Source organism: Mytilus trossulus, chromosome 14 (genome assembly GCF_036588685.1).
Source record: "Mytilus trossulus isolate FHL-02 chromosome 14, PNRI_Mtr1.1.1.hap1, whole genome shotgun sequence".
NCBI lineage: Eukaryota > Metazoa > Mollusca > Bivalvia > Mytilida > Mytilidae > Mytilus > Mytilus trossulus.
The window spans coordinates 64,898,787-64,911,191 of record NC_086386.1 but is presented as its reverse complement, the minus strand read 5'-3'; the positions used below and the strand labels follow the sequence as shown (position 1 = coordinate 64,911,191).

The window sequence follows — 12,405 nt, the reverse complement described above, 5'->3', positions numbered from 1 at the left end:
CAAAACTCCCAAAATCAATCCCAACCTTTCTTTTGTGGTCATAAATCTTGTGTCAAAATTTCATAGATTTCTATTCACTTAAACTAAAGTTATAGTGCGAAAACCAAAAAAAATGCTTATTTGGGCCCTTTTTGGCCCATAATTCCTAAAATGTTGGGACCAAAACTCCCAAAATCAATACCAACCTTCCTTTTATGGTCATATACCTTGTGTTAAAATTTCATAGATTTCTATTCACTTTTACTAAAGTAAGAGTGCGAAAACTAAAAGTATTCGGACGCTGCCGACGACGACGACGACAACGCCAACGTGATAGCAATATATGACGAAAAATTTTTCAAAATTTGCGGTCGTATAAAAAGGACCATCTATTATGACCATTAGATGAATGCATATAAATCAATTTTGGCAAAAAACAGGTTAATACTAGTATTGACCAGGCCAGGGAATAGATACCTACTAGTCAGTTGAAATTTAGTGCAAAAAGTTGCCGTATTACGAGTTAAATATAACCCTATATAGCTAGCATCAGTTAAGGCAGAAAGCTTTGCATGATGTCAATATTGCTATATCTGTGCATTAAATTGTCTACTTTGATAATTAGTCACATGAATTTGGAACCACTAATTACAAATTAATAATGGTTATTATAAGTTAAGGATTTGCAAGTCAAGTTGGCTAAAAAAAATATAGGTGTGTTTACAGTTTCCTGACTGACACTAACTTTTATTCACAACTTTACTTTGTTAACCCCTTGCAATTGTCTGTTAATCACACTGACAAATAAGGAATGTAGGGTATGTATATGTAATCCAGATTCACAGACCAAATGACCTTTTAACCTCACACTATGATTTTGTTTATTTCGCATAAATCAATTATGGAAACAACAACATACAAGTAAATATTATTTTGAAATAATTTAATGAGGGTTAAATGTATCTGCCCTTATTGGAGATCCCCATGAACATTTGACATTCAACTTTTCCATGTCCCCATGATCCTTCTCCCCGGGAAAATTCCCAGTCTTGTTTCCCCTGGTTGGCCTTGAAGCAAATCTTCTGGTCTCAACTATTACTTCTGTAGCCAAAATACCAATTTTTTATTTGTCCTCTGAAAATTTTGGTGACAAAACCTAAGGCTAACCATTGTTTGAGAACTCTGCAGCCCCCCTTGAAACATTTACCTACTAGTTCTAAAGACTGGATTGATTGTTTATTTATTTATAACAGTGTAATTAAAATTACCAGTAGTTATGTACTTATATTAAATTTAAGATTTAACTTTTTTACATATATTCTTGGACATTTATTAGTTAATCTATGTTGTTTTTCTACATGAGAGACAGTAGTACAGTTATTTATAAAATTTAATATTCAATTTCCAGATATACTGTGGTATAATTATCAATTCATGATTTCACCACTATGTGACATGAGTACACAAAGAACATTTTTACCTGTGTTTTACCTGGCCCAGGCGAAGGTTATAACTAGGTTATTCAATTTAATCCACCACTCTGATAACTGGGATGGGAATGTCAATATTTTGAGATGATAGAAGTAACAATCTATAAGATATATTTACAGAGCAGTAGCTATAAATAAATCAGAGTTTGACGTACAGACAACAATTTCTATAGACAATATTCTATTAAAGAACTCTATTTCAGGCTATATAAGTATCTTATGTTGTATTATTTTTAAATTAATTGTCAATTTCTGTACATTGGATAACAGGCTGCTCATTAAACTGTTGAAGGCCATATAATAATATACATGGATAGTTGTGTCATGTCACAGCATTGATAGATTGATTATTGTTTAATGCTGTATCAGCACAAAACAAGTCTATAATGCAACATCATCTTTTTATTACATAATTTCATTTTAAATGTTAATAAAGAATTTGAGAAGACCAGTAGTCCCTACAAAATAGGAAAACATATTACACGATGATTGCCACTTACAAGTCTATAGCTACAGTAAAATTTGAATAAATTAAATTATATCGCTGGAACCACAACTACGGTAATTTAGTACATGTTATTTTTCTGAACTACTCATTAGGTACATGTACATGACTTTAATCACAGGTAAAATCTAACAACTTTCAAACTGTTTAATAAGTTTAAAGTGAGCCTATCTGATCACGTAAACATATTTTAACGTAGTAATACATAGTAGTATGTTACAACTGTTGGTATTCAGGTAGCACTAACTACTCAGAAATTTATACTGTATCAACTGGATTACAAAAAGAATTCATAAAACAACTGGTCTGTGGATATTTTAGAGGCCATTCGAGCTTATCAATCTGACATTTGGTGACAGCTGTCTGCTGATCTATATTATGAACAACTTGTGTATATTTTGTTATTGGGTTGCTGTCTTACTGACATTCAATGTATTTACACTGTTTGTACAAATGTAGGCAAAAGATAAGGTTATGAAAGAACCGTCCTACAAGTTCAAAACTTACATAAGCCTATAGGCAACCAGTCCCCCACAGTCCCATAAATTTGGAATACTTGAAGGTTTTTTTTACAAAATTATCAGGATCACTAAAGCATACTGAAATCTGCAAATTTGTTGGCTATGTTGTATGGCACTTCCAAGATGTAAACATGAGGTCAGAGGGAGTGACATGGAAACATGGGTAAACATTTCCCCAGATCCCAGATCTCACTTTTTTTACCCCCTTTATCATGTTTATCCAAAATACCCACTGTTTTACCCCTTATAAACATGTAGCTTTATCCCATATTCTAACTTTCATCACTAAAAAATCACCAAAAGTGTGTCATGCCTCTATATTGTATATATCATTGGCATGGATAGGCATGGAGACTAAAATAAAAGCATTGAATTTCATTCATATTATACTCATGTAAGTAAGGAAAGGTTATATGTAAATACAAGTATATAATTCCCCCTAATCAATTGCAGATGTGTAACCAATTTACTTTTAATCATATCAATCAGGAAATTGATCAAGGACTATAGTACTATTCCCAGGATCTCTTATCAGTAAATAACATGTCTGTTTACCTTGTACCTGTAGAACTGTTTATACACTTGACTAGTACATGTATGTACTGATACTTGATGAATGATCAGTCAAACTAAGTAACAACTGTACAGTATTTTGGCTAACTGTTTATGTACATGTAATTCAGTAGAGCATATCAAGTAGATTTTTTTTAATATCAGGGATTAATAAATATCAATGAGATAGCAATATACATTATATAGCAATAACAGTTTATCAAAATTCACTTTCAGAGTTCAACAAGTATGTGTCCTTCAAACATGGACAACAGCCTGCACTTGCAGGAGTCTTTTTAGATGCTATGAGTCTAAACAACACTGATGGGAATATTTACCAGAACATTTGAATCAATTAATCATAATAATCTGACAGCATGTTCCAATTTAATTTTCTACTATAATCTGTTTTTAATTAAAATGCAAATACATTATGTAATGTCAAAATTTAGCAACACATTTTCCTTATGTAATTCTTGAGCATGATATAGATTTACAACTACTCAAACATACATTTTGACATACATGTACAAGAGCTTAAACAACAAATGAGTGTGCATATGAAAATGCATCCCTTTTAAAAATGTTTAAAATAATATGCAATTTACAAGTATTTTATATACAGTGATGAAATTCTCTTACCTGTCCACTAGGAATGGTCAGTTTCTCAAGATTCTTCCTCGGTGGTCTGTTAACTCCATTAGGTGGTGTAAACTGTTTCATACTGTTGCCCAGAGGTTTAGGCTTTTCATTTGATGGTTTGGGACTTGGTGTTGACTTGTTTGATGTAGCTTCGTGGTCAGATGATGAACTGTGAGGAGATTTCGGTTGACTAGATTTAGATTTTGTCACTTTCTTAGTTTTAGGAAGAACAGGTATTTCTTTTTTGATCTGCATATTTTCACTTTTTGGCTGTTGATTTTGGGTAGGGTCTTGATGAGACAAAGACTTGGAAGTTGAGTGATCAGCATTTTGAACAGGTAATGGTTGTTTTAAATTTTGGCTATTCTTTGATGGTTCTTGGGGTTTTGAGGGGGGTTTCTTTTTTAAATTTTGTATGGGATGTGGTCGAATACCATTTCTACCATCATTTGCAGGTTTGTTGTAAAAAAAGTCATCCTCGCCATATGACCTACTAGGAAGAGGAGTCTGAGGTTGACTTATTACTCCTAATAAATCAGTATCCCTAGATAGTGAATTAACAATAGCCGAATGAGGCCCTAACAATTGTTCTATTCTGTCATCTTTCTCTGTTGTCTGAAATAAATAATTATACAAATCATTGCTCATAAATAATTATTCAAATCATAACTAATTGATAGGATAAGTCCACAAAAATGTGATCAGATCACTCAGATGTGAAAAAAATCCATATAAAGAATCTATGTCATACATGTTAGATTAAAATCAAATTTGGAGTTTAACAAGACTATAAATATTGATACAACCTTTACTTTCACTATAGTACATGCATTACAAAGAATTGATGTGAAAAATACTTGAAAATGTTCTTCTTAGAAACTATAGATTTTAGATTTATGATCCTCCTCTTAACTTTCGGTCTTTCCTCCTGAGCCAAGACTGAGTTCTTAAAGTGTTTAGGTTACAAAGTAAGATCTGACTGCAGGCTAAACCCGGGCTTCCTGCAAATTGCTTACAATTGTCATGCTTAGCGAAAAAATCTATAAGGTATATATTTATACATATAATGAAGTGAAAATTTGTAAAAATGAATTTTAATGAGATGCATTAAGTATAGTAACTGCCAGTAATTTATATGGATGAATTTTACAGTGAAATTGTTTTTGTGCTTGCTGGGACTGTCTTTTTAATTTTGTAAAAAGTAAAACCAATTATGGAACTGTCAGTGGATTCTAAGTAGCATCCATGCAGCTGACAACTGAACTATATGTACAGTGATCATAATACATAGGTATTTGGTCACTCCTGCTGGTGTGACAATCCCAATTAGGATAAAAAGCTTTCAGATGAAAATAGAGAACCAATGACTCATCCAAAATAAGATGCAAGAATCCTCATGGAAAGAGAGGAAAAACAATATCTTGAACACTGCAACAATCAATTTTGTGAAGTACTGTTACATAAATAACGTTTATTGATTTACTAGTGTTAAGTCTATTAGATAGGAATAAAAACCATCAATGCTTACAACCATATATAACAGAAACATTACAGTTTTATGAACATTTCACTCTGCCCAGGGGCTTTCTTCAACCTGTTACTATGGATTGTGTATATATATATATATATATTGTTGTACATGTACATTTACTAATATATATGAACATAAGTACATTTTACCTGAGTAAAATTATAATATAGATGAATAAAAATACATAATTTTATTTTTTTAGAATTCATTCTTATCTTAATAAAAGGAGGAAGAGATTGATAGGACATGGAGAGAATTAGAAGAGGCATGAGGAGATATTATTAAGTGCTAATAACAACATGTTCCAAATCTGACAGTCTATTATCATACTTTTTATAACCTTTGTTCATTGACTGACAATGAAAATACCTAAATCAAACCAAAACATTTGAGAATGCTGGTGCCCTCACATTGTTTATATTGTTACAAACTGAAAGTAAGATTATTGTCCTTGACCTAGTGCAAAATATTATTCATTCCAGTTTGTACTGGTTTATATCACTTCTATACACTTGCACAAGGTTGAAGACAATTACTAAAGCAATCAAAAGAAGTATAAATATCATCTATAAATACAACTGGAATCAGTCTTCATGGACGTGATTAAAAGATGCTAAAAGGGGTATATTGATTAGTGTTTGTATGAATGGTTTTGTCTTGTCTCCATATCCCCTAATAAACTGACCTCAAAATAACTTTAACTTCCAGTAAACATTAAATTGTTGTACAAAAATGTACATGAAACATTGTGATGATTTGATCTGACAGTTTTCTCCTGCTGACAAAACACTGTTTTGGCAAGTAATCGTGGTAATGTTGGTAACTCTTAAGAATATTGTACAGGGTTCTCACAAAGGACTTTTGAAGGCAAGTCTAGGGACTGTCACCCATCATTTTTGGCCATGGTGAGCATGGTGAGTCCAACAGTATGAAGATATTTTATTGCAATATAAAATAGAGCAATGAAATGAAATTAAGATCAGAGTACTTGTAAACTTTTGCTATAAAATGATGATATAATTATTCAGTTTATACAAAATATTTCAATCTTGATGCATCTTTGGACTCACCAGATTTAATAATGGTGAGTCCACAGATTTTCAAGAGTCCAGGACTCATGGGCTCGTCTTAGTGAGAACCCTCATGTAGCACTGATATGCAATAATTCCTATTCTATATGATGATTCCATTTGACAACATAGAGAGTTATAAAATATTCAAATGCAGACCTTACTGTGCAGTGCATTGACACCTGACCTACATTTTGTATTGTTGTTATTTGCAATCACTATTTTTTTCAATTGTTCAAGGGTTTATGCTACTTATATTTATAAACAATATGTGTTCATTGTCCAAAATATAAATTTATTTGTATGAGCTAATAGCTTTAGAAACAAGACAAAAACAAAATGCAAGACTAAGCAGATCTTTTCACCTGTTTCGTAGCGAATACAAATAAAATTTACATCAGCACTTTTAAGGTTTAGTTGTTTAAATACAAATAGTTGTCTCTGATTTTTCATATTCGACATAGTTTAAACACAAACGGTGAAGAGAACCTAAAACTGAAATATTCATATTCAAAATTGAATTGAGTAACAGATGACTTTAATTAAAGCAAAATGTATTTGTGTACTTGTTATATGTACAATACTGGATATTTGCCTAATTGCAGGACAAAGCTTTATGCAGTGCATAATTTGCACAGAACAGTTATAAAGGGGGCAGGATAAATTTCCAAAATGGTTGGTGTATGTACCAATTCAGACTGTTGTTATTCAAAATTTTCATTATGATGTTTATTCCTAGGCACATGTACAAGTCATTCTATATAATATGGACACGGAACACTTAAGCTTCATGTTATATATCAAAAATACTCTGTCATGTTGTGATTTGCATAGAAAAAAAGAATTCTGATTCTTATCTATCTGATCATCAGATCTAGTTCTTAGTCCAGCTCTCTTAAACGGTAGGACTCCTTGGGATGGGATATATTATGTTCTACAATACAAACAAATTTGGCCAACTTACTCTTCTAAGCTGAGGAAATCCCACATTTCTTGGCTGATTCTGTTTTTCTTGATTCTTTTTTATCAGTTTAGCTCTTTCCTGCTGAGCCTTTTCCCTTTGTCTCATTAAATGATCTGCTGGGCTGTAAAAAATAAAACACATCAATTATATGACAAATTTTGCATCATATGAAAGCTATGTTTTAGTACAACTAATTGTTTTGCATGTAGTTAAAACAATTAATGTTGTACTGATGATTCGTTTATTTAATGAGTGAATTGTCATGGATTCCATCTTCACGATAAACTGAGTGAGTGAGATTAAGTAAAAAAAAAAGTATTTTCATGGATATTTGATTTTATGATTTTGCATAAGTTTGTGTACAAGCATACAGAAAAATTGATATAAATAAACATTAAAATGTGTGCTTAAACTACAAATGTATACATAGGAAAGTTAGTATCCAAAAGTTTATAATGAACACTATCAGGACTATATTTCTTTAATATATAAGATTTAAACACAAAAATGTCATGCATGTAATTTGACATTCGAAATTATTAAAAAGACTGAATTTGTAAACTATACAATGTACAGTTTTGGATGAGTAGTAATTATAGAAAGTACAAATGTACATGTACATGGATAAACTACATTGAATTGTTGAACTGTTTATATATATAATTATTAGTGAAATACACACAAATAGGCTGCACATAATATTGTTATTGAAAGCCTAGAATGTGTTATATTTTTTCTTGAGGCTGAACATGTCAAAGTGTACATTGAACCCATAAAAAAAAAATTTGAGCATGTTGAGAAAGGTTGGATTTAAGGTTTTTTTTATTTTTTCAAAAACATAAATGGGGATTGGGTTCATGGGACACAATGATGCCCCCACTTGCATACGTAACATGTATAACATTACAAACGGTCTACATTTGTAAGTGATGCTACCCAAATAAGTATTTGATCTGAGTAATGTTAAAAGCATTGTGTTTCAGTGTCATAACATTTGGTTGAGGCACACTAAAGTTAGAGAAGGAAAACTATTTCACAAGATACAAAATGTACATGTAAGATGGAAGTACATGTCATATGGACAAGGCTACAGATTGGGCATTAAAAGAAGGGGTGAAAACATATGTAATTGAAGCTGGTATAACCAGTAATACAGTATTTCTTAAATTCTGGCATCAGTTGAAATGGTATCGGCAATAGTTTAGTTGTGGTGTACTCTTGTGGTAGAACTTGTCTCAAGTGTTAATAGTGATCAATTGCTTTTTTCTTAGCTAAAAACATACATTGTATCAGTGCTTTTTCTGCAGTGGGAACAGACTGATTATTTTGATAATGAGAATGTTGTATAAATATCATTGGGATTCCAACCACCCAACCAATATTTAATACTAATGTACAAATGTAGGCTTACTAGTGTAGTAACTAAGATGCAACTCCAACAGGCACATGCATGACCTTTTACAATGGATAAAAGGGTTTAAGGATAGCGTTAGTATCACTAGTGACAAGTTTTTATATCTCATTCCCATGACTTTTTGCGTCTATAAAGGAATGCACGTAATATTGTGCTTTTACACAACCTATTTCTTAAATGTGCCAACATAAGGGGATTTGTTTTCAATGAACATGATGAACTGAAACCTTGTGTGGACTACATGTAATGAGATATGCAAAGACTCTTCACGTCCTGAGTCTAGAAGCAACAAGCCTGTAGACCTTCTTGCTATTAGAGAATCTGCAACACTAGAACATCTGACATAATACACAATAACTTTTCTTTTGAAATATTAGACATAAGAAGGCAGTTGTGATGTCAAGAAACGTTGGACAGATCCTAAAATAATAATATAATTTGGTGTTCTCCCAACCAAATATTGTAAACCTGAATACAGCTATAGATTGTCCTGTAGTTGTTTCCTGATATGAGAATATAGACTGCAGAAAATTTACTTAGAACATTAGTAGAAAGTCAATTTTGGCACTTTCCCAAACTGAGCAATGTTGGGGGGACATACATGCATGTCAAATGTTACCAAAGACATCTTCCTTTATAATTTTTAGACATTTCACGTATGTACATTTGTAGAATTCCCAGCTTCAGTAAATAGCCAACATATCTTAAAACTTATATGTTTATTTGCGGATGGAAAATCCCAAATCTTTGTTGAGACGGGAAAAACAGTTTGCACAAACACCAGAAAGTTCACACATGCACATTTTTAAAACTTTTTCTATCACCTCAAACTTATTACATACCTAGGTCTCATTGCCATTTTCAACCCCAGATTTTGTGACATATGTCCATTAATGTTGAAATATGTATAAGAACATTTGTGACATATCGTTCCACAAATGTGAAACACTGTCCCAGATTGCAAGCATCGTCTACATTTTTTCACAGTTTATATAGCGTTTAACAATATTTCAAACAAAAGTTAGTAAATTCAAAGCCAGAAAAGATCCAGTTTAACATAAATATCCATTGGCTATAAAAATGGCGTGAAATAAGTCAGTTTTTTCGCTTTATCGTTACATGTTTCTAATGTCTCAGCACTTTTTCCACCATTTTAGACTATTTACAGATACCTGAAAATTCATACGCGCTGTCAACATTTACTTTTTGTCACAAATTGGAGATCTTTTGTAAAGGGTATTATATCAAATGCTTATAGAATTAAACAAAAATAAAAGACGTCGCTCAAGATTTGTAAAAAGTTTACATATTCTATATAAAAACATCGGACGTTTTCTGAGTAAATAGGGAGGTGAAGGTCAGTCATCATGTGACCAAATTTGGACGAGTTATTTGATGTGGCGCGACTTTCATTTGTATATTTTTTTGTTGAAAACAAATTTAATTTAGGCCTACTTTTGCAAATTGCATAAAACGTTAATTTTTACTTCAAAACTTCTATATTTACGAGCTCCGGAGAATCCGAGGGGGTAGTTCCTTATTTAAACTTCGGGAATAAAAAAACTAAATAATAAAACGCCTTTTATGTCAGTCAAGTTCACTGTTGGCCGGGTTATATTCTGTCAATAGAACGGAACTATCGTCTATAAACTACTATGATACAAGTCAATGGTTTAGCTAGCTTTAAAACCAGATTTAACGTATCGTTTTCTTCGGAAAATGATTTACAAATTGGGTCAGGAATATGCAATTTGCCTGAAATCCCACGTGGCAGGTGAGTTCGACTCTTTATATAATAATCGACTATAGGATTGCCAGGCAGTCCAAGTCAGTTGGTTCTCTCCGGGCTTTCGATCAACACTCATCTTTTAATAAAAACTTGTGCTAACAAAATAGCCAATAGCCAATGCTACTGAAAGTGTCCTTGAACAACAAATCGGCAATATAAATGAATACTAGTATATTATATTTCGAATCTTATAATTCAAGAGTCCATCTTAAATTGAGGTAAATTATATGGCCTTTCAAATACCGTTGCGAATCTTAACATCAATGAAGTGACATTCATTGTCGAAATCCGGATATGGTGTACAAATTTTGCACCTTTTGTTTGCGATATACTATTTTTTGCGGCAAGTTTATTGTTCAAGTTATGTTTGATATTACATGTACATTATTTATTAAGATCCATTTTGTTACATCTGTGATCATTCTCAGATTTGGCAATCGTCAATGGCAGTCGGCAGGGTTTAAGAACATCAGTTGTTCGACGACGTTTAGTCAAATGCGTTTTGTTAAAATATACTTTGTCACTTTTTTTGGTCTTTTGGATAATGTTGTGTGTGCTGTATTTAGAACCCTCTAACAAGAAATTTGTTTTGCATGGACACGTATAAAAATTGCAATTTTTATTCAACGCAATCATAGATTTGAACATTGTTTTCAATTTAGAGTTATAGCCACGATATGTCAGTAGCGTGAGTTCGAATCTTTATTTCGGGCGACGTTTTGACTTTTCTACTCGCTACAAGTTTGGTGTGTTTGAGCTTTTGATTTTGCCATTTGATTAGGGACTTTTCGTTTTGAATTTTCCTGGGAGTTCATTATTTTTGTGAGTTTACTTTACACTACACCGCAATCATATCAAACATTTTTTTCTTATTTAATTCTTAAATGGTCATTTGAAAAATCGGATGGCAAAATAATGTGTTGCAACTCATATAAACCCTTCTTCTAAACTTTACAGATTAATTATACTAGATATGTTATGTAGTACTTGAAGTTTGATTGGATCTGATTTGATGATAAAAGCTGTAAATGTTCCTCTTTGCAACATCTATAGACATTTCTTCAACAAAGTTTATCCCCAATTTGTAGCTTGGTTTTCTATATGGACACCCCTGTTGGTTTGTGCATCTTTAACAGCAGACTTGGTGTGTATTATATTAAAAATCACAGTTTATGGCAAAATTCAGTTAACATCCTTCGAAATTCCTTCTAATAGATAAATTCAATGTTTATTTACACGTTTCCTTGATGGATAAACAGCCAAAATTTACCGAAGTAATTTACTTTGATATTGATATAATTTAAACAACAATATAATTGTCCTTTCCTCCTATACATAGATATTTACGTTCCACATTAGAAACTCTATCAAGAATGTTCGACAACACTTAAAGAGACGAGATTTTATTTCATAATTTTATATATATATGTAATTTTTTTCTTCAAATGGCTTCTCTTTTACGATTGGGATATCACATTTTCATTGTTAAATTGATGTTATTTAGGGAAACTGTAAGTTATACTATGCTCCTTTAGTTAACTTAAATGACCTTCAATGATATTTGATTAACCTTTATATATTGTTATAGCAGTGCTCTGGTTCTGGTCTATGATTTTATTGATCTTAAAAAAAAAAAAACTTTTTGAAATATTTTAAAACAAAGTAATAAAATATCTTGGTATCAGGGGCGGATCCAGCCCGGCATTTTAAAAAGGAGGGGTTCCCAACCCAGGACATAGGGGGGGGGTCCAACTATATGTCCCCATTCAAATGCATTGATCGTCAAAAAAAGGGGGGTTCCAACCCCCGGATCCGACAATGGGTATTCTTTAATATCAGTAAAACTGTTGAAGAAATCTAATCAAAATAGAGATCTCTAATTTTGTTATACGGATACTTCGGCGCAAGTTACGATTGCCGTTGAAGATATATCCAATGTGTCTATATT

At 32.1% G+C, this 12,405-nt stretch overlaps 1 protein-coding gene across 1 annotated transcript in view; it reads right to left on the bottom strand.

The window, feature by feature from the left end:
- LOC134697042 (AF4/FMR2 family member 1-like) overlaps positions 1–9,841 on the bottom strand; it is a 68,032-nt gene extending 58,191 nt beyond the window's left edge. Inside the window, exons 1-3 of the mRNA XM_063559059.1 lie at positions 9,511–9,841; positions 7,255–7,375; positions 3,690–4,304 (exon numbers count right to left, since the gene is read on the bottom strand). Of these exons, the coding sequence (XP_063415129.1) occupies positions 3,690–4,304; positions 7,255–7,375; positions 9,511–9,551 (777 nt within the window). The 5' untranslated portion in view covers positions 9,552–9,841. The remainder of the gene's footprint in view (positions 1–3,689; positions 4,305–7,254; positions 7,376–9,510) is intronic.
- Positions 9,842–12,405: the final 2,564 nt, after the last annotated feature.